The following is a 26,659-nucleotide window of genomic DNA, read 5'->3' as shown; positions in this document are numbered from 1 at the left end:
ACAGAGGGCGGAAGGTGTATGTGGCAGCGTTCTGATTGGCTGCCGCTGTGGTGCTATTTGCATATGGTCTCTGATTGGGCAGCTTCAATAGGAGCCCCTGGTGGAGAAGAGGGTTCATGGCAGAAACGGGGCATGACAGAAGGAAATTTGCATATGGTCTCTGATTGGCCAGCCTCAAATGCAAGATTCTGAGATGAGAAAGAGAGGAAAGGAAAGGCCAAAGGGGGCTAGGTCAGAACACTCCCAATAGAGACCGAAATAGGCACACAGAGCCCCCATCACCCACTCGACATCCTACTGCAGTTTGGAGGAGGATGGACCATGGATGATGGGACTTGCAGTACCACCACTCACATTCCGAGACCGCTGTTAACCTTATCCAATGACTGATCAGGACCAAACTTCGCACAGAGACCTCTCATGACCCACTTTACGTCCTGGTGTGGTTTGGCCGGGGATGGACCGTGGATTATGGGACTTGCAGTACCATTGCTTAATTCTTGAGACCACTGCAACCCTCATCCAATTACCAATAAATACCAAAGTTGGCACACTGAGTCTCCATGACACACTCTACATCCAGGTGCAGTTTGAAGGAGGATGCACCATGGACGATGGGACTTGCAATACCTGCACTCCCTTCCTAACACCATTACAACTGCCAACGATGATGGATCAGGACCACAATTTACACAGAGAGCCTGCATAACTCACTCTACATCCTGGTACGGTTTGGAAGCATTTGACAATGGATGATGGGACTTGCAGTCATTTCACTCACTTCCTGAGACCACTGAGACCCTCGCCAATGACTCATCAAGCACATGGAGCTTCAATGACCCACTCACCCACTCTACATCCTGGAGCACTTTGGAGGACGACAGACCATGGATGATGGGACTTCAAGTACCTCCACTACCCAAGACTGCTGCAAAACTCATCTAATGACCAATCAAGACCAGCGTTGGCACACAGAGCCCCCATGACCCATTCTACATCCTGCTGCAGTTATGGAGAAGGGTGGACCATGGATGATGGAACTTCCAGTACCTTCACTCACATTCTGAGACCTCTGCAAACCTCATCCAATGACGGATCAAGACCAAACTTGGCACATAGACCTCTCATGACCCACTTTACGTCCTGGTGTTGTTTGGAAAAATTTGGAGATGGATGATGGGACTTGCAGTACCTTTGCTCACTTCCTGAGACCACTGAGACCCTCGCCAATGACTCATCAAGACTAAACTTGCCACATGGAGCTCCAATGACCCACTCTACATCCTGCTGCAGTTTGGAGGAGGACAGACCATGGATGATGGGACTTCAAGTACCTCCACTCCCTTCCAAAGATTGCTGCAACCCTCTTCTAATGACCAATCAAGACCACACTTGGCACACAGAGCCCCCATGATCCACTCTACATCCTGCTGCAGTTTCAAAGGGGATGGACTTTGGATGATGGGACTTGCAGTACCTTCACTCACTTACTGACACCACTGCCACCCTCATCTAATGACTGATAAAGACCAAACTTGGCACACAGAGCCCCCATGACCCACTCTATATCCTGCTGCTGTTTGTCGGAGGACGGCCCATGGATGATGGGACTTTGAAGTACCTTCACTCACTTCCTGAAAATAATGCTGCCATTATCCAAAGACCAATAAAGACCAAACTTGGCAAACAGAACCGCCATTACCCACTTTCTCTAATAACCCGGGCAACGCCGGGTCCCCAAGCTAGTTCTTAATAAACCAAAGGTTATTCCCCGAGCATAGGAGCCCAAAATGCAAAAATGCAAAAAGCGAGATAGCAGATAGGGTTAGAATTTGGCTAGGAAAAATATGGCACCAAAATGGAGTTGATCCGTCAACTCGTGGATACGAGCCCCCAAGGGGTTTCTGTATCCGCGGTTTGAAGGAACGCAGAGTTGGCCTCCCTGGGACGCCTGGAAGGCATCCCAGGCAGGCCTGCAGTCTCCTGTGGCCTGGAAAAAGTTATTTCATGTATTGAAACAGTTGAGTCAGGAAAGGGACACAAAGTATCATCCTGGAGAGGTAGAGGTTACAATTCAATTAGTCTTTATTTAGGTATTTGTTACATTGTTTGGGCTGGGGAAAGAAGTGAAAGGAGGGAGCATAAGGCTGTAAAAAGGCTGCTGCTGGGCCACATTTAATCAGTTTTGGCCCAACTGGGCATCCAGGAACTGCGGAATTCCCTGCGGCTGGTCAATTCAGCTTGAAGGCAGAGGTCTGGGATGCCCTCGATGACAAAACCCACTGGGGATCCATGATTGAAGTTCCTGGTGGGTTTTCATGCAGGTTTAAGTAATTCCACTGTACCCTACAACAAAGGATGCATCTACACCAGGGGTCCTCAAATGTTTTAAACAGAGGGCCAGGTCACAGTCTCTCAAACTGTTGGAGGGCCGGATTATAATTTGAAAAAAGCATGAGTGAATTCCTATGCACACTGTACATATCTTATTTGTAGTTCAAAAAACACTTAAAAGCAATACAATAATTAAAATGAAGAACAATTTTAAGAAATATAAACTTATTAGTATTTCAGTGGAAAGTGTGGGCCTGCTTTTGGCCTCTTCTTTTTTTGTCGTGTCAGGAGCAACTTGAGAAACTGCAAGTCGCTTCTGGTGTGAGAGAATTGGCCGTCTGCAAGGATGTTGCCCATGGGACGCCTGGATGATTTGATGTTTTTATTATCCTTGTGGGAGGCTTCACTCATGTCCCCGCATGAGGAGCTGAAGCTGATAGAGGGAGCTCATCCGCCTCTCCCTGGATTCGAACCTGTCACCTGTCAGTCTTTAGTCCTGCTGGCACAGGAGTTTAACCCACTGCGCCACCGGGCTGATGAGATAAGATTGTTGTTGTTGTGTGCTTTCAAGTCATTTCAGATTTTGATTGACCCTGAGCAAGGGCTGGGTAAATGACCTTGGAGGGCCGTATCCGGCCCCTGGGCCTTAGTTTGAGGACCTATTTATTTGTCATGTCAGGGCAACCAGTCGATTATACTACATTTCTAACAGAACAAAGCAAACAAACAGACAAAATACAAAATTTGTGAGTTTGGTAGTTGATTAAATGTCCTTTGACCAGTATCTGGCCACTTGGGGTGCCTCTGGTGTTGCTGCAAGAAGGTCCTCCATTGTGCATGTGGCAGGGCTCAGGTTGCATTGCAGCAGGTGGTCAGTGGTTTGCTCCTCTCCACACTCACATGTCGAGGATTTCACTTTGTAGCCCCATTTCTGAAGGTTGGCTCTGCATCTCGTGGTGCCAGAGCGCAGTCTGTTCAGCGCCTTCCAAGTCGCCCAGTCCTCTGTGTGCCCAGGGGGGAGTCTCTCATTTGGTATCAGCCATTGGTTGAGTTTCTCGGTTTGAGCCTGCCACTTTTGGACTCTCGCTTGCTGAGGTGTTCCAGCGAGTGTCTCTGTAGATCTTAGAAAACTATTTCTAGATTTAAGTCGTTGACGTGCTGGCTGATACCCAAACAGGGGATGAGCTGGGGATGTCTCTGCCTTGGTCCTTGGACCAAGTTTGAGGACCTGATCTACACCATAGAATGAATGCAGTTGGACACCATGTTAACTGCTACGACTCAATGTGATGGAATCCTGGGAGTTGTAATTTTGCAAGGTGTGTTTTGTATTAAATCAGTTGTTCTCAACCTGTGGGTCCCCAGGTGTTTTGGCCTACAACTCCCAGAAATCCCATCCAGTTTACTAGCTGTTAAGATTTCTGGGAGTTGAAGGCCACAACATCTGGGACCCACAGGTTGAGAACCACTGTATTAAATGCATTAGCATTTAAGATACTTTTTGCCGTGTCAGGTGCAATACCCATCCCGGCCCCCTAGGTGTCGCTACGGAACGTCGCTCTTTGTTCTGAATAGACCGCTCCCTCCGCTCTCCCCTCTCCATTCTCGGGTGAAATGACAGAATCGGAACATGCGCAGAAAGTTCCACGGCCCTTCCTCCACTCGAAAGGCGCCTGTCGCTGCGGGGCCCGGATGTAGCAGCAGACACTCTCCCCCCTCCCCCCGCATTTGGAATTTGGACGGCTCCGAGTAAGGGTCTCCCCAAGTAGGACGAGACCACTTGGGATTGCGGGAGAGGGGTGTCTCCGTGTGTGTGGGAGAGAAAGAAGCGCCGCGGTGTGCACGCGGAGGCCCCGGTTGTTCCCCACAAGTCGAGGAGACCGGCGGGCCCGGCTCCAACTCGAGCTCCTGGCCTTTGTTGCGCCGGCGTTTCCTTTCCCCGCCCGCCGCCCAGAGGATGAGCAACTCGCGGAACAACCGGGTGATGGTGGAGGGCGTCGGGGCCCGCGTGGTGAGGGGCCCCGACTGGAAGTGGGGCAAGCAGGACGGCGGCGAGGGGCACGTCGGCACCGTCCGCAGCTTCGAGAGCCCCGAGGAGGTGGTGGTGGTCTGGGACAACGGCACGGCCGCCAACTACCGCTGCTCGGGGGCCTACGACCTCCGCATCCTCGACAGCGCGCCCACCGGTGAGGCGGGGACCGGGACAGGCCGGGGAGGGTTTAGGGCGCTCCCATCGCGCGTTAACGCTCCTAGCGCCGCCCCTTGGATCTCCTCCCACGGCAAGCTAGGATTCTGTAGACACCTTATCACACTAAGAGCAGACATGAGCCAACTTGGGCCCTCCAAGTGTTTTGGACTTCAACTCCCACCATTCCTAACAGCCTCAGGCCCCTTCCTTTCCGGCTGAGGGGGGAAAGGAAAGGGCCTGAGGCTGTTAGGAATGATGGGAGTTGAAGTCCAAAACACCTGGAGGGCCCAAGTTGGCCCATGCTTAGTTTATATGCTGTAGGTTTTGAATTGTACATCGTATTGTTTTTACTGTTTTTTGCCACTTTATCTCCCCTTTTAAAGGAGGAAAGCATCATATAAATAAATATAATAATGATCATGATAACGGTGTGAGTGTTGGACTGTGGGTGTATCTACCCCAGTGGTTCCCAACCTTTTTTTGAACAGGGACCTCATTGACCAGGGACCTCTTTGACTTAGGGACCACTTTGACCAGGGATCTCATTGACCAGGGACCTCATTGACCAGGGACCTCTTTGACTAGGGACCTCTTTGACTTAGGGACCACTTTGACCAGGGACCTCTTTGACCAGGGACCTCTTTGACCAAGGACCTCTTTGACCGTGGGCCAATTTGACCAGTGACCTCTTTGACCATGGGCCACTTTGACCAGGGACCTCTTTGACCAGGGACCTCTTTGACCAGGGACCACTTTGACCAGGAACCTATTTGACCAGGGACCACTTGACTAGGAATCACTCTCCAACATTTCTACCAAAAGGGTTACAAATCGGTTTGTGGTCAATTTTAAATTTGGTTTGGTTATTTGGGGTGCTGATTCAGAAATTTGCATTGGATAGACCACATCAGCTCTAGTTTCTGATACAGAACATATGCCACTTTGTCCAGGGCCCCCTTTGACCGGGGACCAACTTTGACCAGGGACCAGCTTTGACCAAGGACCTATTTGACCAAGGACCACTTGACCAGGGATCACTCTCCAACATTTCTACCAAAAGGGTTACAAATCAGTTTGTGGTCAATTTTAAATTTGGTTATTTAGGGCGCTGATTCAGAAATTTGCATTGGATAGATGACATCAGCCCTAGTTTCTGATACAGAACATATGCCACTTAATATTTGCCATCTGCTTGCCCATACAAAACCATATTTAATAATCTAGAGCTGATGTAGGGGGGAGGGACAGAGTAGTAATATTTCGTGGGTCATCAGCCTCTCTCCTCCCAACATCTCTGTTGCCTCAGCATCATAAGAGGGTTTTGCGAGACCAGTCGCTCTTGTTGCTGTGTGGTCAATTTTAGATTTGATTTGGTTATTTGGGGTGCTGGTTCAGAAATTTGCATTGAGTAGACCACATCAGCTCTAGTTTCTGATGCAGAACATACGCCACTTAGTAGTCGCCATCTGCTTGCCCACACAAAACCATATTTAATAATCTAGAGCTGATGTGAGAAGGAGGGAGTAGTAATATTTCATGGGTCATCAGTCTCTTCCCTCCCAACATCTCTATTGCCTCAGCATCATAAGAAGGTTTTGCGAGATCAATCGCTCTTGTTGCTGTGTGGTTTTGAGGCAACGGTGTAGTAACAGTGAGGCCATGGACCATATTTTCGTTCTTGTGGACCACTGGTGGTCCATGGAACACAGGTTGGGAACCACTGATCTAACCTGTGGAATTTCTGCCACATGACACCTTCTATAGAATCATGGGAACTGTATCTTTCGCCTTCTCTACTAAAAATGTGCAGATGCCTCACCGAAACGCAACTCCCAGGAGTCCATAATATCAGCAGTCCCAAAGTTACAAGCATCTGACTTACATCTGACACCTAGTTAAGAATGGGTGTGACATAGCAGGAAGTGAGAGAAATATACCCCTCGGAAGAGAAATTCACTCCTGAAAGAAGATGTGTCTCCACTGAAGCTTTCTCGCTAATCCTTGTTTCCACAACAAGCCAAATTTTTCAATATCCAATTCTCACAGGGACAGAGCCTATCTCATTTGTAACTTGAGGGCTGCCTGTATTGGGACATGGCAGTTCAAGTGGTGTCAAACAGCATGAATTTTACAACCTTGATGCCCCCTGTGAATCTGCTCAGCCTTGGTTGACATTGGGCAAGTCCTATTTTCTTAGCCACAGAGAAGGGCAAGTGCAAAGCCTTTCTGGAAAATAATGTTGCCAAGAAAACCCCAAGGATTTCCCCTCTGGAGCTACTTGAAGGCACACAGTAACAACAATGGGCCCACTCCTGCATGGGGCTTTTTTCCCACTCCTATGATTGGTGTGGCATCTGGCTGGGCTCCTCTCCAGACAGCCAGGCGACTACAGGGCAATCCTCCTCGCCAAGGGCTTGCCCAGTTGCCCTGGGGGCCCCGTGTTGCTGTTCAGTGTTTCCCTGAGGCAGAGGTGTGAATATGGAAGCTGGGGACAGAGACAGGCCACAGAGAGGTCAGCAGAGAGGCGGGCCCATGAGAGCTGGAAGAAAAAGGAGATGATAGGGCAATAATCCAAAACATCCCTGCATGTAGAACTCATGCTGTTTGGCCCCAGTTTCATCAGCATGGGTCCATACAATGGAATCATGGGGTTTGTAGTTTGATTTTATAACCTCTTTAACATTATCTGCCATATAGTGCTGTTGTGTCACCAAACGGGAACACATGTGATTCCATAGCATTGAGCCACAGCAGTGTCATTCTGCATGAATTCCACAGTGTAGGTGCACCCTGAGCCTCGTTGAAATCAGCTCCCAGATAAGTGAGTTTGAATAAAATTGGAGCTTTGGAGGAATTTAGAAAATATCTACACTGATTACAGTTTCTGACCGGTGTTGAAGAAAGTGGTTCACTGTGTAGATGATTACATAGATAATCTTGGAACCAGTTTGAGGCCTGGGTGGCGATTACACAATTATAGAGCATGGATGCACGTTAAGGGCTTTGTTTCACATGCTTTTGTGTGGGTTTGTTGATTGACCACCATGGTTTGAAGCTAGCTTCAAACTGCATTAAATGGTCAGTGTAGATGCGGTGTTTGGCTTTAGTAGGGATGAGGGTGCATTATGCTATAAAATTAATGCAGTTTTATATTTCTTTGACTGTCTTGTTTCAATGCTATGGCATTATGAAAGTTATGGTTTTACATGTTTTTTAGCTTTCTTAGCCAAAAAGAGCTGGTATCTCCAAATACCAGGATTTTATAGCATTGAGCCATAGTAGTTAAAGTGGTATCAAACTGCATTCATTCTACATTGTAAATTCACCCTTAGTGTTTGTATTTTTAAAGAGAAATCACCTTGATATTTAGAGAAAGGTAGATATAAAAATCTAGCATTTGTAGAACATGTTTGTGGATAAATTGTTGGGGGCAGAACACTTCTTTCCTGGTATATTGGTGAATGTATTATGTGACTCTCCAAATGTTGTATTGCAGTTCCCAGCATTCTTCTTTATTGACTATGCTGGTCAGCAGTCCAGCAGCAACTGGAGGGCTGCATAATTGGGTTAATTTCTCCCGGATGCTATGAAGTCAAATCCAACCTCATGCAAAAGAAGACCCTCTTGGTATTCTATAGGGCTTTATGAGCATTGAATTGCAGCCTTGGACTGCATAAAATGCATTAAAATAAGTTTCCTGCTGTTACATTAATCTTTCCTGTAACTGTAGGAATGCTTTGGCTTAGTAAGAATGACTTGAGCAACTTTTGGAAATGTTTTACTACTTCAGAAAAAGAGGGTAGGATTTGAGAGCCTTTTTTCATTCTGGTGACTCATTGCATTACTTATTTGTGTTATTTTTAATTTCCTGGCCGTTTTGGAAAAATTATGCTTAAAGAAGGTGCATGTTACATTGTTTAAAACACCAAGTGATACAACACCTAATGTTGTCCTTCTAAAACCACAAGGAAATTTTGATGCCAAATACTCCTATTATAACAGAGAAATAATGATTGTAATATCTTTGTACTTACAGTGTAGTAAACAATTAATAAACTATAACAAAATCCAGATTCTATAGCATGCCTTTAAGTCAAATCTTGACTTATGGCAACCTCTTGTGTAGATGACACCTTATTGAGCCGATTAAAAGTTCCAGACTATATCACACTCATTTTCAAAGCTTTGTTGATTTCTCATTGTAAAAAAAATCATGCAGGAGAGAGTGAGACTGTCTACATTTAAAGTTGTGATGTGGTGTAACTATGGCTAAATCTGAGTCGAGGACCTCTAAATGGTCTTCCAGAGCAGCAGATGAAGGGACATTGGTAAGGAAGTCAGGGATGAGCATCAGGACCACAAATAACATAATTTATTTCTTTGTTTATTTTTGACAACATAAACAAATAAATAAATAAATAAATAAATATTTTTACAGGTTGAGCATCCCTTACGCATAAATCCAAAATTGTCGATATATGGATGTCTGAGATCATTAAATATACGGTGCCTTAAGATTTTTAATATAATTTTTATGGACGGCCTCAGTGGCCTGAGGCCCAAGGATTTTTTTGCAGAATATGTTGTATTTATTAACTTTGTTGTCTATGGCATATGTAATTGTGTTATGTGTTTATCAGTTATTGCATGTCACGTAATTTCTGTCGGTTTTGATTTGTTCGCCGCTTTGAGTCCCACCCATGGAAGAAAAGCGAGAGAAAAATTAGTAAATAATAATAAACAAATAATAATGACACTCTTGTTTTTTGATGCACAAAATAATTAAATATATTGTGTATAAAATTACAGTACCTTCAGTCCATGTGTATGCATGTGAAATAAATTGATTTCATGTTTAGACTTTGGGCCCATCTCCAAGATATTTCATTATGTTTATGCAAATATTCCAAAATTCAAAGGATTGCTAGTTCTAAGCACTTTGGATAATAGAGATCCAACTTAGAAATTCCCACTGAGCTAGTAAATTTTCTAAGACAATGTTCTTATGATTGGCTTTTAACACTGAGGAATATCAGTGTCAGTATCAGAATGTCCCCTTTATGGGATATTGCTAAACTCCATGATGCTCGTGTAAAATTGGAAAAACATACATCTATGCGTTCCTTTAAGGATCTTGATCCACACATGCTACCTAACATCATCAGCACTATGAGTGATTATGGTTAGTGGCAAACAAATATTTAAACAAAAGATTTATGTGAATATTTTATTTTACTATTTTATTTTACTATGCAGTATTTCTAAAACTGTATTCTTACATGAAATTAATTAGCAGTATAATTAATATTAATACTCAATCCGTGAGATTGGAAATTAAAAAAATTCTGAATATGCATACAACAGGATATTGATATTGCATATGTTAACGACCTTTATTTTATTCATAGTTTATCTTGTAAAAATCAAGAATTCAAAGAAAATTAATCTGTTGAATTATTATGTGTCCAAGTATAAGAAATAATGTCCAGATGCAGTTCTGTATAGTTTGGTGATTTTTCAAAGCAAAAAAATTGCAACTCTATTTAGGACTAAGCCCATTCGGTTCAGTGAACAGTGCTTTCATGTAGATGTGTGATTGAAGTCTAAATGTGCTGTACCAATAAAATATTTCAGTTTGGCTATTCAAAAAAGCTTCTAAGATATTTGTGTAGAACATAACCTGTTTTAGTTTTGTTGAGAAGAAATATGTGTTAAGTCTGTTGATATTGTTATAAGACTGGAAAATTGTAGTAAAGTCCCAACAAATTTGAATAATTATGGGGACTCTCATTGAGACTAATAATTGGATCTAGGTCAACAGTATTACCATTGAATTACTGTATCAATATTAATTGAAGCTGAATGGAGAACAGTGCATGAGACACCAGCTGGTAAGCATCTGCCTGCTTTGTCCATAGCTTTACAGTGGGTAATACTGAATTCCTATACTTTTTTACTGATTAAGTTCAGATGTATGACATTTGCCAAATTACTAACATTAGTAGATCTACCTATCCTTAAAAACATTGTATAGTTTATTGACTGAACTTGTATGTAGTACAAACAATGTGTCATAGTAGGAGAATGGGCATAAAGTAGTGCAAGTATCTGCTTCTAAAATGAATAGGATATTTGAGACATCACGTTATGCACATAAGTATTCCTTTTTTGTATATACATACAAATAAATATACCAAAGTACTAATAATACTCTTTTCCACAGGAATTAAGCATGATGGGACAATGTGTGATACTTGTCGCCAACAACCAATAATTGGCATCCGGTGGAAATGTGCAGAATGCACAAATTATGACTTGTGTACAGTATGTTATCATGGGGATAAACATCACCTGAGACATCGCTTTTATAGAATAACAACCCCAGGAAGTGAAAGGTAATTTTACATGCACACTGTAACAAAAAATGCCCGTGTCATCAGTTTTGTGAGTGGGAAACAAAGTCCTACCAAGAATCAAAATGCTAAGATGGTCAATAAATTGAGATGTAAGTGGCTTTTCAAAGAACTGTTAGAACAGTCTGTCTTAATTTTTGAAAATAAAATATCATGTTAAATTTATTTTGGATGTGGCCTTTAAAAACCTAAAAACATAATATTAAATTTTAGGGTACTACTGGAATCCCGCCGCAAATCAAAGAAAATCACTGCAAGGGGAATCTTCACTGGTGCCAGGGTGGTGCGAGGAGTTGATTGGCAGTGGGAAGACCAGGATGGTGGCAATGGACGTAGGGGAAAGGTAAGAGTAGGGCACCTATGTCTTTGATAAATAATTATTTGGTTAGGCATAAACTAAAGATGCTTGGATGATGAGAAGATTGGGTACGGTTGTTTTTTGTAATAATTGTGCATTGTAATTGCTTATTGGTAATTTATGGATAATGTGTTAAGTCAATTGTTATATGTTGTATGGAACCGCTGCTCTTTCTACTGTTTCTACTGTTTGTGAACCGCTGTGAGTCGCCTTCGGGCTTGAGATACAGCGGTATATAAGCAAAGTAAATAAATAAATAAATAAATCTGTATATATAATAAAGAGTGTTTGTTTGTATAGGACAGAGGGAGGACAGAGGGAGGACAGAGGAAGGAAAGAGGGCGGACAGAGGGCGGAAGGTGTATGTGCCAGCGTTCTGATTGGCTGCCGCTGTGATGCTATTTGCATATGGTCTCTGATTGGCCAGCTTCAATAGGAGCCCCTGGTGGAGAAGAGGGTTCATGGCAGAAACGGGGCATGACAGAAGGAAATTTGCATATGGTCTCTGATTGGCCAGCCTCAAATCCAACATTCTGAGATGAGAAAGAGAGGAAAGGAAAGGCCAAAGGGGGCTGGGTCAGAACACTCCCAATACAGACCGAAATAGGCACACAGAGCCCCCATCACCCACTCTACATCCTACTGCAGTTTGGAGGAGGATGAACCATGGATGATGGGACTTGCAGTACCACCACTCACATTCTGAGACCACTGTTAACCTTATCCAATGACTGATCAGGACCAAACTTCGCACAGAGACCTCTCATGACCCACTGTACGTCCTGGTGTGGTTTGGCCGGGGATGGACCATGGATTATGGGACTTGCAGTACCATTGCTCAATTCTTCATACCACTGCAACCCTCATCCAATTACCAATAAATACCAAACTTGGCACACTGAGTCTCCATGGTGCACTCTACATCCAGGTGCAGTTTGAAGGAGGATGCACCATGGGCGATGGGACTTGCAATACCTGCACTCCCTTCCTAAGACCATTATAACTGCCAACAATGATGGATCAGGACCACAATTTACACAGAGAGCCTGCATAACTCACTCTACATCCTGGTGCGGTTTGGAAGAATTTGACAATGGATGATGGGACTTGCAGTCACTTCACTCACTTCCTGAGACCACCGAGACCCTCGCCAATGACTCATCAAGACTAAACTTGGCACATGGAGCTTCAATGACCCACTCTACATCCTGGAGCAGTTTGGAGGACGACAGACCATGGATGATGGGACTTCAAGTACCTCCACTACCCAAGACTGCTGCAAAACTCATCTAATGACCAATCAAGACCAACGTTGGCACACAGAGCCCCCATGACCCACTCTACATCCTGCTGCAGTTTTGGAGAAGGGTGGACCATGGATGATGGAACTTCCAATACCTTCACTCACATTCTGAGACCTCTGCAAACCTCATCCAATGACGGATCAAGATCAAACTTGGTACATAGACCTCTCATGACCTACTTTACGACCTGGTGTTGTTTGGAAAAATTTGGGGATGGATGATGGGACTTGCAGTACCTTTGCTCACTTCCTGAGACCACTGAGACCCTCGCCAATGACTAATCAAGACTAAATTTGGCACATGGAGCTCCAATGACCCACTCTACATCCTGCTGCAGTTTGGAGGAGGACAGACCATGGATGATGGGACTTCAAGTACCTCCACTCCCTTCCAAAGATTGCTGCAACCCTCTTCTAATGACCAATCAAGACCACACTTGGCACACAGAGCCCCCATGATCCACTCTACATCCTGCTGCAGTTTGAAAGGGGATGGACTTTGGATGATGGGACTTGCAGTACCTTCACTCACTTACTGACACCACTGCCACCCTCATCTAATGACTGATAAAGACCAAACTTGGCACACAGAGCCCCCATGACCCACTCTATATCCTGCTGCTGTTTGTAGGAGGATGGCCCATGGATGATGGGACTTTGAAGTACCTTCACTCACTTCCTGAAAATAATGCTGCCATTATCCAAAGACCAATAAAGACCAAACTTGGCATACAGAACCACCATTACCCACTTTCTCTAATAACCCGGGCAACGCCGGGTCCCCAAGCTAGTAAATAAATAAAGATGATGGGTGAAAATACAGGTTTATTTTTTTAGTCCATCTTAAGTGGCTTATAGATACAGATGAATTCTGATATATGTAAGGGATTTACATTGATCTGCCATGGTCCTTGCATACCTCTGAAAGAAGGGCCATATTGGGATCCTTTGCTTTGATATGATTCATTTTTAGTATTGACTAGCACAACTATTATTACCTATCTCTTCCAGCAGGCCTACCTAGACAGTTTTAATTGTGAATTTTAAACTCCACTGTATGCCTTGTTTTTGTTTTGTGTTTTTTAATCTGTAATTTATTGAGATATGTTTTAATGTGTGTATTTTATGGAGTGTTTTAAAATTATGTGTTTGTTTATATTTTAGTAATGCTGTAACCTGCCTCGAGCCATAAGGAGAGGCAGACAAGAAATAAAACGTATTATTATAACTGAAAAAAGAAATTGGGACTGAGTATTTGGTAGTTCGCTTTTTGTTAACTTTCAGTACATTTATTCAAATTAAACTGCTTATATCAATACCCGCTTGTGTCATGTTTAGAGCAAAACAGAAAATGAATGTAATCAGTGTTCCATTTTGTGCTCTTAATAATTAATATATTTCAGCTTCTGCAGCTTGAGGATATGGAGCTACTGCTCCATGGTTGCTGGCCTCCTTAAAGCATTCTTGATTCTTACCCCTCAAAGTCAATTTTTTTTAGTGTATTTGAGTATTTCAGTCACAGAGATAGATATCCTAGGAAAGGCGTGGTCTGTTGGAATTATTAAAATTTCCAGATATGATTGACCTGTAATTCATCTTGTTGTAAAAGTGAAACTTATTTTAAAATTGCTTTGATTATAAATCAGAATACAATTCACACCAGATTTTCCATCATGCTGTCATTGGGACTAGAGGAGAAGCCTTTTGATGACTGCACCTTTTAAGTTCCTAACTCAGAACTATTATTATTATTATTTATTAACTTTATTTGTACCCCGCTAGCATCTCCCGAAGGACTCGATGCAGCTTACTGTTAAGAACTATCTGCTTAACTGCTAGCTGCAAGTCTCCTTTCTAAGGTGGCCTCCTTAGTTTATTAAAAGTTTAATGCAGTTTGTGTTAGCTTTTACTGTGCTTTTATGATTTGTGTGTGTTTGTGTTTTCTTTTACTGTTCTTGATTAGTGGCAGTGTTTTATTGTCTGTTCTATTTCTTTTTCATGTTAATTGCCTCAAACGTTTTGGAAAGGTATGCTATACATGGTGTCAACAAACAGTACATGTTAGTGTTCTTATCAGTATGCTGTGCATTAAGGTAAATTTCTTTTTGAAAACAATCCTCCTTCTTCACTTTTCTAGGTAACTGAAATCCAGGACTGGAGTGCATCAAGTCCGCACAGTGCAGCATATGTTTTGTGGGACAATGGGGCTAAAAACCTCTACAGAGTTGGCTTTGAGGGCATGGTAAGGAGTAAAGCAGTACAAAGAGTAAAACTGCATGTGCTGTGCCATTATCTTCTTTTGTGATATCCTTCTGTCAGTTTGCATGCTATTAGAAACTTCATTGTTCATACAGCTGTGGGGATAGCTCATGCATATGCAATAGTCTGGTCTCTGTTTATTAAACATACAGACAGAGTTGGCTTCAGTCTCAGTCTTAATCACAAGTACTTTTGTAAATAGCATATTTACTTTTGTAAACAATATGGATAGAAATGGTTAGATACAAAGATGGCTGAAAAGTATCTAATTCCAAATAAATGTAAATCTGTTCATTCTGTGTTTATTTACATACCATAAGGTAATCTGATGTTTTGGGGCTGCATGGTGTGCTAGTGTTGTGAAGACTTTGATTAAGTTGCAGTAAAATTTTCACGTTAATTTCTATAATCACTCAAAGTAGAAGTGAGCCAGATAATATTTCCTTTTTTCTTGGAGGTTTTGGAATATTTATCATTAAAATAATATATAACATGTTCAAGATTCAGTAAACAGTATGGAGATGCCTGGTATAAGATATAGTTACCAGCCCAATGTACTTCTTGGCATTTGTGAAATCATTATTTCTTTCTTTGGAACTTGTATTCAGTGGAATCCATTGTCCTTGGGTGAACAACAATATATTCTAATTGACTCCTCCTGCTTGAAAACAGAATGATTTGCTAGTGCAAAAAAATCTTCATACATTCCTTGCTTTCCTTTCTTACCTCATAGAATGTTTGATTTTGTATACATGAAAATGTGCATGCTTAGTGTCAGAATTGTGGTCGAATATGCTGTTTTTGAAGTTCTATTTTAATTCCTGTAATGTCAGTGTTGTATATATTTTTCTTCCACTAAATTATACAGAAAGGAGGATTACTTGTAAAGACATTGATCTGAATGCAGGGTGACTTCATTCATACTTTAATCCCTTTTAAAGGTTATTGTCTTACATGCCTAGGCAAAGGCATATCTTTAACTACAGGAACGCAGCTTCAGTACATTGTTGTTCAGACACATACTTTTGCTACTGCATACATGTTTTCTACCTCATATCTGTAGTATATTTCTGACTCCTGTCCTCCAGGAAGTTTTTGTTGATGATCTTTTATTTTAGTTTTTCCTCCAAAAAAAATAATAGTATTTTGGTGCATTACATAACTCAGTGGTCAAATTGTTATTCTTTCATCCTGCAATCTGCCAGCACCTCATATTTGCAGCTCTTTTTTTCCTCCAAGTAATAAAGAAACAGAGCTTTGCTGTAGCACATGGTTGGCCCATACACCACCTGTCCTTTTGTTTGCTTCCTCGGTTCCAGATGATATGAATAAAAGGATTCTTCTCTTCCTGTTCGCTTCACACTTTAGTGTAATATGTGCTGAACAACCTTTGTCCAATGGGAATTACTTCAAGATAGCACCAGATGGCTGCTATTTGGATTAGGCGTCGCAAGAACAACAGTTAGAGAAGGGGCAGCATAGTGGCAGTTGTTGCTAGGTGTGCTCAATAGATGTTACTTTTCAAAAAAATAGTTTGTGTATCCTGTAAAGGCAAAATATAGAATATTGTGTTATATTACTGTGGAATATTATAAAAACATTTTTATTAAGCTGCTTAATTGTTATGCATTGAAAGTTTTATTGTGACTTTTTACAGAGCAATAATTAATAAGTTACAATTTAAGAGTATTTGGGGAAGCAGTTCTGCAATTTAGAATTGTAACTAGAGCAGCAAAGGACGAGTGTATTTCTGAATCGGAGGCTTTTGTGAACTGAATATAATGGAAAAGGAATACCATGCTTTTTGTTGAGAAAGAAATGTCACCATTTACAGACTTCTCTATGTCAACTGGGCCAGTAATTTTCTTTGTACCGGATTCACTTTTTGGATACAAAATAAAAGTTTTAGTTTGGAGTTAAGGCATATATCATAAACAATATTTAAGAAAAAAGATAAGTGGTGCCTAAACCAAGCTACCCCCCCCCCCGGCCCCCCAAGGCAGTGGTGCTTGAGAAAGCCTGCTGTAAGCTTGAGGCACAGCACAACCAGTCAGGAAGACAAATCCTGTTTTCTAGTCACAGGTTGGAGGCAAAACTGTAATGGTATTTGCATTACACACACACACACACACACACACACACACACACACATTCTTTTTAAATTATAAACACTTTGGACTTCGCATTGTATATATAAAGCTGCTGGGAATATTTTTTAATAGACATGCATAGAATTGATCTTTACTTAGCTTGTCTAAAAGCTGTTGCACTAAAATTTGAATGGATGTGCTTAGAATTGAGCAATGCTCTTCATGTTTGGTGAGAAAATGTCCAATAAGTTAGGAATGTGTGCATGCATATGTGAACACAAATATGTATACAGAATTCACTAACTAAGACTTAATACCTCCCTTTGGATTAAGATTTTTTTGCATTCTTGGAAAAGGTTATTCGCATAGGATCTATGATAAAGCATAGTTATCTATCCTCTTAGTATCCATGTAAGGAATAAGGCAAAGTAAAGCTAAATAATTGAAGATATGGTTAAAAGGAACTCCAAATATCAGGCCGTCATAGATAACTGTTTGAAAAAGTCAATACAATGCAGATAGTAGTACACTGGGCAAATCAATCTGTGTTCAGATAGCTAATGCTAATGTCTGTGTGTTTTTGTTGCTTTTAGTCAGACCTTAAATGCGTCCAGGATGCAAAAGGAGGATCCTTCTACCGTGATCACTGTCCAGTGCTTGGTAAGTTAGGAGAATCATGAACTGATATTTTTACAAAATTATTGTGTATTTTCTGAAGGTTTACAAGATTTAGTTTAGAAAAATTGGTATAAATAGAAACTTGGCATAGACATATAAAGGTCTGCAGAGAGTGGAGAAGCAAAAAGGTTTGTGGGGGTTAGAGGTGTATGATCCCAGTGAAAGTGGAAAAATACTAATACAAATAAAATTATTTTTTACCTGAGAGAACACTCCTCAAGACCTAGAGACAACATATTTTTGATCATGCATAGGTCAGTGGGGAAACTGGCTGTATCCTCAAATGCTTAACCTGCAAATGTGGCGGGATTAAACTGTGAAATTCAGTGCTACAAAATGCCAGAGGACAATGGAATAGAGGGCATGCATCTCAAATTTGACACCAAATTGACACCAAATCGAGAGGAATACCCCAGGGGACAAAATCAGAATCCAAAATGACTAACAGATTGGGTTCTCAAACTTTTAAAGCTGCAGATCCCTTTTAGAAGGAAATTTCTCGTGGAGCCCAAAAAACTTTTGGACACAAGGGCCACATTGCATTTTTAAATTTGACAGATGAGCCAGGCCAGTGGCAGATGGATGGAGAATATTTGTGTGAACTAATTGGAAAAAAATGAACAAATTCCTATGCACACTGGACATACCTTGTTTGTAGTGCAAAAGAAAGAAAGAAAGAGCTATACAGTATTTTAAATTAAGAACAATTTTAACCTTAAACTTAACAGTATTTCAGTGGAAGACCCCAGGGGTCACCCAGTCCAACCTGTTTCTGCAGTAAAAGCACAAATCAAATCACTCCCAACAGATGACCATCCAGCCTTTGAAATAATAATAGTAGCAATAATATTAATAATAGGAGCAACTCTAGAGGCTACCCAGTCCAACTTGTTTCTGCCATTCATGAAAAGCACAGTCAAAGTGGCAGCAGTGGAAAGGCCCTGCAAGCCGTGCTGGCGGCAGCAGAACTCAACAGGCTGCATCCTTCCTTGGCAAGGGGAGGGGGGGGGGTGGTGGATGCGAAGCACAGTTTGAAAATCGCCAGACAGCTGAGTCAGAACTTAAAAAAGAGATTTCAACAGGGAGACATTTTTGGTACTACACAGACAATACAAATCAAATGCACAGATATAAGGTGGGTAACTGGAAAACAGCACATGTGGAAAGGATCTAGGAGTCTTAATAGACCACAAAATGAACATGAGTTAACAGTGATGTGGCTGCTGAAAAAGACAATGCGATTCAAGGCTGCATCAACAGTAGCCTAGTGTCTAGATTGAGGAAAGTCATAGTCCTACTCCATTCTGCTTTGGTCATACCTCATCTGGAATACTGTGTCCAGTTCTTGGCACTACAATTCAAGCAGTATATTGAAAAGCTAGAATGTTTCCAGAGAAATACAACCATAATGATCAAAGGTTTGGAAACCAAGCCCTATGAGGAATGGCTTGGGGATCTGGGTATATTTAGCTTGAAGAAAAGTAGGCTGAGACTTGAGACATGATAGCCATGTTTAAATATTTGAAAGGATGTCACTTTGAGGTGAAGGCAAGATTGTGTTCCGCTGCTCTAGATACTAAGACACAATGTAGCAGTGGATTTGCATTGCAGGAAAAAAGATTCCACCTAAATATTAGAACGAATTTCCTGATAGTAGGAGCTGTTTGACAGTGGGATATGCTGCCCTGGAGTGCGGTGGGAGTCTTTTTTCTCTGGAGGCTTTTAAACAGAGACTGGACAGCCATCTCTTGGGGGTTCTTTGATTGTATGTTCCTGCATAGCATGAGTCGGACTGCGCTGCTCTTGTGGTGTTTTCCAATTCTAGAATTCTATTAAAATGGAGCGCTGAGTTCCAAGTTGGATAATTTGAAAGATGATTGGATAGCTTTATGGAAGATGGGTCAATATGTGGCAGCTAGTCAGAATCATTGTATGTCACCTTCCACATCAGGAGCATTGAGCCTTTATATATCAGGAGTTGGGGTTTGTGCAACGAAGGTACATCTTTACTCATTCGCTGGCACACCTACCTAGGCAATTTATTAGATAAGTTGTGAACAGAACGTAGGTCATGATTGTCCAATTCAGCACGTATCTTCTTAGTTTTATATATTGCAAGATATATTGAAGTCTGAGAATTCGTCTGTATGGTTTGCAAGCCATACATTAGAGTAATTGTTATATTCTCTCTAGAGATTTCCAGTCCATATGACATATGTGTGTTAGATCTAAATTAAATACTTACTGGCTGCACGTGTAGCTACATTATTCTGATAAATAACTACACTACCTCACTGAACTCATAATTTGTTTGTCTGCATAAGCAAATTTGTAGTTTCTTTTTGTTATTTGTTGAGTTTATTGTTCCTTTATTATAAGGTATATTGGGTTATTTAAAATATCATATTTTACCTCCCCTTCCCCAACCTTAGGTGAACAAAATGGTAACAGGAATCCAGGTGGCCTGCAGATTGGTGATCTGGTAAACATTGATCTTGACTTAGAAATTGTCCAGTCTTTGCAGCATGGCCATGGAGGATGGACTGATGGAATGTTTGAAACCTTAACTACTACTGGCACAGTATGTGGCATAGATGAAGATCATGACATTGTTGTACAGTACCCAAGTGGCAATAGGTATGTTAAGTTCATGTATTTTGGAGGCATTTTTTTTTCTTAGAGTTTGGTTAGTGTTCAAAACTTTTCCTTGATTGTCAAAGGCTTTCATGGCTGGAATCACAGGGTTGCTATAAGTTTTTTGGGCTGTGTGGCCATGTTCCAGAAGCATTCTCTCCTGTCCTTTTGCCTGCATCTATGGCAGGCATCCTCAGAGGACCTCACAACCTCTGAGGATGCCTGCCATAGATGCAGGCGAAATATCAGGAGAGAATGCTTCTGAAACATAGCCATACAGCCTGAAAAACTTACAGCAACCCTTTTCCTTGGTTTCCTTTTGTATTCCAAAACAAGAAAGGTACTATAAACGTAGTAAAATTGGTTCTTTTAAACTTTAAATAGAATACAAGACAAGAAATTCTTTGTTTAAGTTGTATTTTGTACCAAAGTATTTCCTTTAGCCTCAATCAGAGATTCTCAGCCTTTGATCTTCTATCTGCATTTCAACTCAAAAAATTCTCTGCCAGCATGTGAAATTCTGGCATCTGAAGACCAAAAATTGGGAACCACTGGTCTAAACAAACGAATTGGAAATAAACAATAATGTTCTGGGTTATATTCAGTAGTGTTAATTTACTAGTGCAGAGCACCAGTTCAAATCTTTGAGTGGTCATTTTCTAATGTTTCATTATAAGAACTAGCTCTTAATTTCTAACTATGTTTCTTATTCTTTCATGAATTAGTCAGATTTTTAAAATGGGGTGAGCAAGGGATAATGACCCAGATATAAGTTGCCTGCAGTTCCTTTATTCCTATTTTTTTATTGGTGGATTTATATCACACATTTCTCCCAACATAGAACCCATAGCAGCTTACAGTATCAATATCCCAGGTACAACAGACTTTACCACTGATTATGCAGGCTTGAGCCGGTGAGGCAGGGACTTTGTCCTCTTATTACTGTTATCACTCAGGAATCAATGCGGTTCTGTTTATTTGGAATTTCAGAAAACTTTTGACAATAGCTTGCTGATCTTCCTTATTTATTTACATATTAACCCTCAGAAGACTCTAAAAGATTTCTGATACAGATCTTATTTTGATGAAAGCCCTACAGATTTTTTGGCATGATTTGTCCTTTTTGGAGTAGCTGAAGAAGTAGTCCACAACTAGTATGTTATTCCATTGTGCCAGATGATTCAAGCAGGAGTACCAAAACTCCAGTTCCTTTTAATGTATTTACTATTTTTTCAGAAATTACACTGCTCCGTCTGTTATTGTCTGGATCCCTAGATCCCAATTTTAAAATTGATGTTGAACCTGAATCTTCTTACTTTTCTTATAACATTCAATGTGAAATAACATAATAGCATGCGGGGGCAGGTGGGGGGGGGGATTGCCTGTCCGTAGTTCAGTTACATAGTACATACTGTTCATTAAAATACCAAACTTTACATTTCTTCACGTTTCATGTTACTCGTCTTTTCTAGGTGGACCTTTAACCCTGCTGTTCTGACCAAAGCAAATGTTGTCCGAAGTGGAGATGCTGCTCAAGGGGCTGAAGGCGGCACTTCACAATTTCAAGTGGGTGATCTTGTCCAAGTTTGTTATGACTTGGAAAGAATCAAGTTACTTCAAAGAGGACATGGTGAATGGGCTGAAGCAATGCTTCCTGTAAGTGTATAGATATACTTCTATTTATCTGATATAAAAATACTAAAAATGCCTCAGATTAATATATGATTAAATTAACTATAAAATTTCATGGATTAGATAATTTATATTTGTGGTAAGAGGAAGAGCTGACTTGATAACTTGATACATTTCTGCTATTTTACTGTTGTATTGGTTTGTGAACCACTCACAAATTGCCTCTATATTTATGTAAATAACATATAATTATTAAAAGTTGTCCTGCCTGTGAACTCATGTTAAAATGCTTTTCTAATGGTTTTGGTCTGGGACATCCTAGGATAAAGTTTTGTTCTAATTTATGAAGCTAGAAGACTGTTTTTCCAGTAATATGTGCTCAGAGAAGCTTGATGATCAAATGTTAGACTTGTTACTTCATCACATTGGTAAATAGAGAACCATGAAAGCATTTCAGGACTATTGGTTTTGATATTTTGTTTATTTATTAGTTGAATGAAATGCTGGAGAAGAATCATATTGATCTCTTTCAAAATTCAGTTTGGCAGTGCCAGGGCATTGAAGAGATTTCTCTTTCCATATAAATACAGGGCACAGTGAGAGAAAAATGTATTTATATCTTTGGGTGAGTGGGTGGGTTTTGCAATGTTTCCCCGTCTATTGCTATTATGATGAAAGTAATAAATGTAGTGTGAAAAGTTATTGAAAAATTAGGATTTCACTTTATTGCTGCAGTTTTACACAGACATTCTGTACTCTCCCCAACCTTTTGTATTCAATGTACTAAATCCATGTCTGGTTTTGATACCTACATGGTCTTACTATTTTTATTAGTTATTTCTATAGTGCCATCATTGTATATGAGTTTTTACAAATAAAAGAACAAAACAGTTACCTCCCTCAAGCTTACAGTGTAAGACATGACACAAAAGGAAAGGGAATGGCAGTGTGAGAGGACACTATTGTAGTACAGTTGGCCCTCCATCCACTAAGGTATAAGATCCCCGCAAATATGGAAAACCTGTGAATATCTTTAGGCTTCCCCAAATCATATTTATCACTCCCCCTCAAAAATGTTCCTGTATTGCGGGGTGGCTCGGCTCAACTGTATACATGTTGCCTCACTCACTAGGGTAGGAGGAAGGAAGTACATATGCAAGAGAATGCACATGCACACCCTTCTTCCTTGGTTGTTCTTGTCCATCTCATCTCCGCCCCTCAAGCAGGTGTTCCAGAGAATCCACAAGCCCAGCCCCCCTCCCCCCGCATGTTCTCCATCACCTACCCCCTGTCTGCACGAATGAGTATGTACACATGCACCCACCATCCTTGCATTTATCCCCCTTCAAGCATGAGGAACACACATCATCACCCTCTCTATTGTGCTCCTTTGCCTCATCCCCTTCCTATCTTGACTGCCTGAGAGTGAATGTGAGGGAACATACAAAGGATCCGTTTAAGCCACCCCATCAGATTTGCTGCTGATTTAAGATTTATAAAGACTGATACAGTTCTGATTTTCTCAAAACATCCTAATGTCATTTTTGCCAGAGAAATTCAACTGTGGATGGTTCATTAAAGGAAATGATCTGGGAAGTGAATCAGAATAATTTATGTAATGTCTGATATTATCAGAAAATAAATTGTATTTCCAAACAAATGAGTAATAGAAAAGCACATTTATTATAAAATTACACACAACACAGCTTTTTAGCTTTTACCTTGCTTTTAATTGTGAGCTACTTTGAGTCTCTGTATGAAGACAAAAAAGGGATATAAATAAATATAATGAATAAATAGCTTGACCAAACTGGAGAACCTGGCCAAACTAGAGAAAAAAGTGTCAACATTAGTGCAGATTAGTGTAGTTATCCAGCTTTTCAAAATCATATGTGTTGGAATCTGTCTTTAGACTTTAGGTAAAGTTGGAAGGGTCCAGCAGATCTATTCAGACAGTGATTTAAAGGTAGAGGTTTGTGGAACTTCTTGGACATATAATCCAGCAGCTGTGTCAAAAGTAGCATCAGCAGGCTCTGCTATAAGCAATGCATCTGGTGGTAAGTTAGAATCTTATTCCCTCTTTGTGACTTGAAATTTTTAAAATGTCTTTAAGATAATAACATGCAACAAAAAGTATCTTGTTAAACTTCCAGAAACTTTTCCTTAATGCAAAAAACAAAAACAAAACCCCAACCAAAAAACAACAAAATTCATTTTAAAAATTCAGTTCTTTGAATTAGTGAAAAGGTAGTTGCGTACTTCATACGTTGAGAAATTAATTGGAAGGAATTATTAGTATACGGATATTTCTAATTAATTTTGAAAGCTGCACATTTCAACTATTTTTTGTGTTATTGCAAGCTGCTTCAAAAGGGCAAAGACAGATTGTTAGTATATAATACAGTTTCTATATGTCAACCCATATTGTCACTAAACATTTCTGTTCACTTTTTTGGATTTTTAGTCTGAGACAGATAAAAACTTCTGGATAGTTTGAATATTATATAGTAGACTCCAGATTTACTGGGTTTGGGGCACAGAACCTCTGCAAAAGTTGAAAAGCCTTAAACCCTACAAAACTATTTTGTTTTACCTTCTAGATGTCCATATCCTTGGGGTGATATGGAGAGGAAAAGTTGCATTTTTTCTGTTATTAATTTTTCTAGAATTTTTACCTCTCTGATCAAGGTTATGTTTGAAATGTATTTGCATTGAGAAGGAACATGGAGAGAATGGTGATGGGATAGGAAGCATGTAATTCAGAACTCATTGAGTAATGACTGAAAGAACTACAGTGCTTTGATAGAGAGATTACCAGTATTTTCCTATACTCTCAGATCTTGACCCCTGATTTTTCAGTCTTCATCTACTTTTCTCTTGTATCCACTTCATGCCCCCTTGTCTTGCCCCTCTAGTTTCCTTGTTACTTGTTACTGCTTCCAATAGACAAATCCCGCTTACAGTTGAAGTGTTATATAGTCCTTACATCACTTCTGACACATTCCTCTATTTTGACCTTTTGCATTTTTCACAGATTTTCATATGTCTTCATTTTATCTCATATTTGTGCTCTCTTGTATGTATGTACTGGTGAACTTTTCTCATCTGCCCAAACTGCAAATTAGCAAAATAAAATAAAATAATCGTATTGTGAGAATCCTCCCCCACATCTCTTTATGTATTCTGTTTCCACGGTAGGAAAGTATTTCTACATTTCTGAACACAGTTATTACTTACACACTAATAACAAATCACAAATGATTTTCAAAACTGTTTGGAATATTGATTTCTTCATTCAAGTGCAATAACATTGATGTACACAAGTTCTGATAATATTTGTTTTGATAATCACAGAGAGATTGTCACAATTACTGAAGAAACTGTTTGAAACTCAAGAATCTGGGGATCTTAATGAAGAACTGGTTAAAGCAGCGGCTAATGGGGATGTAGCCAAAGTGGAAGACTTGCTTAAGAGACCAGATGTGGACGTGAGTATTTTATTTTCTAACTTATAACGCAAAATGAATTTGAGAGCTTCCAGCATTACTCAAGAGTTTTTGAAGAAACGAGACACATAATTGAGATCTAAGAGAGATCAGTATTTCAGATTTTTTCCTACCAGAACTGTGGCAACAAGTGAAAGGCAATGATGTGTTGTTGTTGTTGTTTTTTTGGGGGGGGGGGGAGGAGTAGAACTGGCATTAATTTTTGTGTGTTTTTGATTGAGCACTAGGGGTTGTTGATGCTTGTCTCCTTAGAAGAATAACAAGAATTGCTTATGCTGTATTCAGGACATCAAATAAGATTGATTCTGGTATAACAATCCAGATAGGGATAAATGTAGATAGAGATATATGTGTGTATATGTGTGCGTGTATATATCGTGTTAAAAAGTTGCACAAAATGGTGGGTTTCGATGGGGAAAATATTGTTTTGGAATATTGCATTGCATTGGAAAATTTTCCCTACTTTTCTTGTGAGGGGGTAGAAAGTTAATGACACTGAGTGGGAGAATCTGGATGGTTTTGGTATTCTACAGTTTATTTTTATTTTGTTGCTTATACACGATTTCCATTAGCTTTGAACATTACTGGTATTTGGCCAATGGGTGAATATGACTTAGAATTGGTATAATTAGTTCACTGTATAAGAATGTTTATGGTGGAATCCACAGTTAAGGCATGGAAAGGAGAGTTAAGGGACTATATTTTATCGATTTTAGTCAATTTGTCTTGCTCTGGATTATATCTTTTAGTCCAAATTGTAATGAACATTTATATTACAATAATAGGATATTGCTTTACTCAGATCTAATCATGTTCCCTCTGGGGAGAGTGGGTGGGTTATAAATAAAGTGTTTAATAATACTTTAGAATACTGAAGGATTTATTATTATTATTCATTCAGGGAAATTTCCACCGCCAAATTTTTAAATTCTTCCTAGATATTTAAAAGGAGCAATTATATTACTTAGCATAGTTAGTAAAGGAATAAGATATGAGAAAAGGAATCCTAATACATTTGTGGTAGAGAAATATTTGTAAAATGTATCATCAGCGCAATACAGGTTGAGTTTCTCTTATCTAAAATACTTGGGATCAGAAGTGTTTGGGATTTCAGATTATTTTTTTGGATTTTGGAATGTCTGTATATGCATATAAATACATGAAGAGATATTTTGGAGATGGGACCCATGTCTAAATATTTCGTATGCATACATAGCCTAAAGATAGTATTATACATAATTATTTTAAATAACTTTGTGCATGA

The 26,659-nt window shown here is 40.2% G+C and overlaps 1 protein-coding gene across 1 annotated transcript in view; it reads left to right on the top strand.

Moving 5' to 3' along the window:
* The first annotated feature begins 3,953 nt into the window (after window positions 1-3,953).
* MIB1 (MIB E3 ubiquitin protein ligase 1) overlaps window positions 3,954-26,659 on the top strand; it is a 56,513-nt gene continuing 33,807 nt past the window's right edge. Inside the window, exons 1-9 of the mRNA XM_060775157.2 lie at window positions 3,954-4,520; window positions 10,746-10,917; window positions 11,149-11,278; window positions 14,734-14,838; window positions 17,539-17,605; window positions 20,056-20,260; window positions 21,730-21,913; window positions 23,802-23,946; window positions 25,244-25,377. Of these exons, the coding sequence (XP_060631140.1) occupies window positions 4,292-4,520; window positions 10,746-10,917; window positions 11,149-11,278; window positions 14,734-14,838; window positions 17,539-17,605; window positions 20,056-20,260; window positions 21,730-21,913; window positions 23,802-23,946; window positions 25,244-25,377 (1,371 nt within the window). The 5' untranslated portion in view covers window positions 3,954-4,291. The remainder of the gene's footprint in view (window positions 4,521-10,745; window positions 10,918-11,148; window positions 11,279-14,733; window positions 14,839-17,538; window positions 17,606-20,055; window positions 20,261-21,729; window positions 21,914-23,801; window positions 23,947-25,243; window positions 25,378-26,659) is intronic.

Source organism: Anolis sagrei, chromosome 4 (assembly GCF_037176765.1).
Source record: "Anolis sagrei isolate rAnoSag1 chromosome 4, rAnoSag1.mat, whole genome shotgun sequence".
NCBI lineage: Eukaryota > Metazoa > Chordata > Lepidosauria > Squamata > Dactyloidae > Anolis > Anolis sagrei.
The sequence above is the reverse complement of the archived record's forward strand: the minus strand, read 5'-3'. Positions and strand labels throughout refer to the sequence as shown.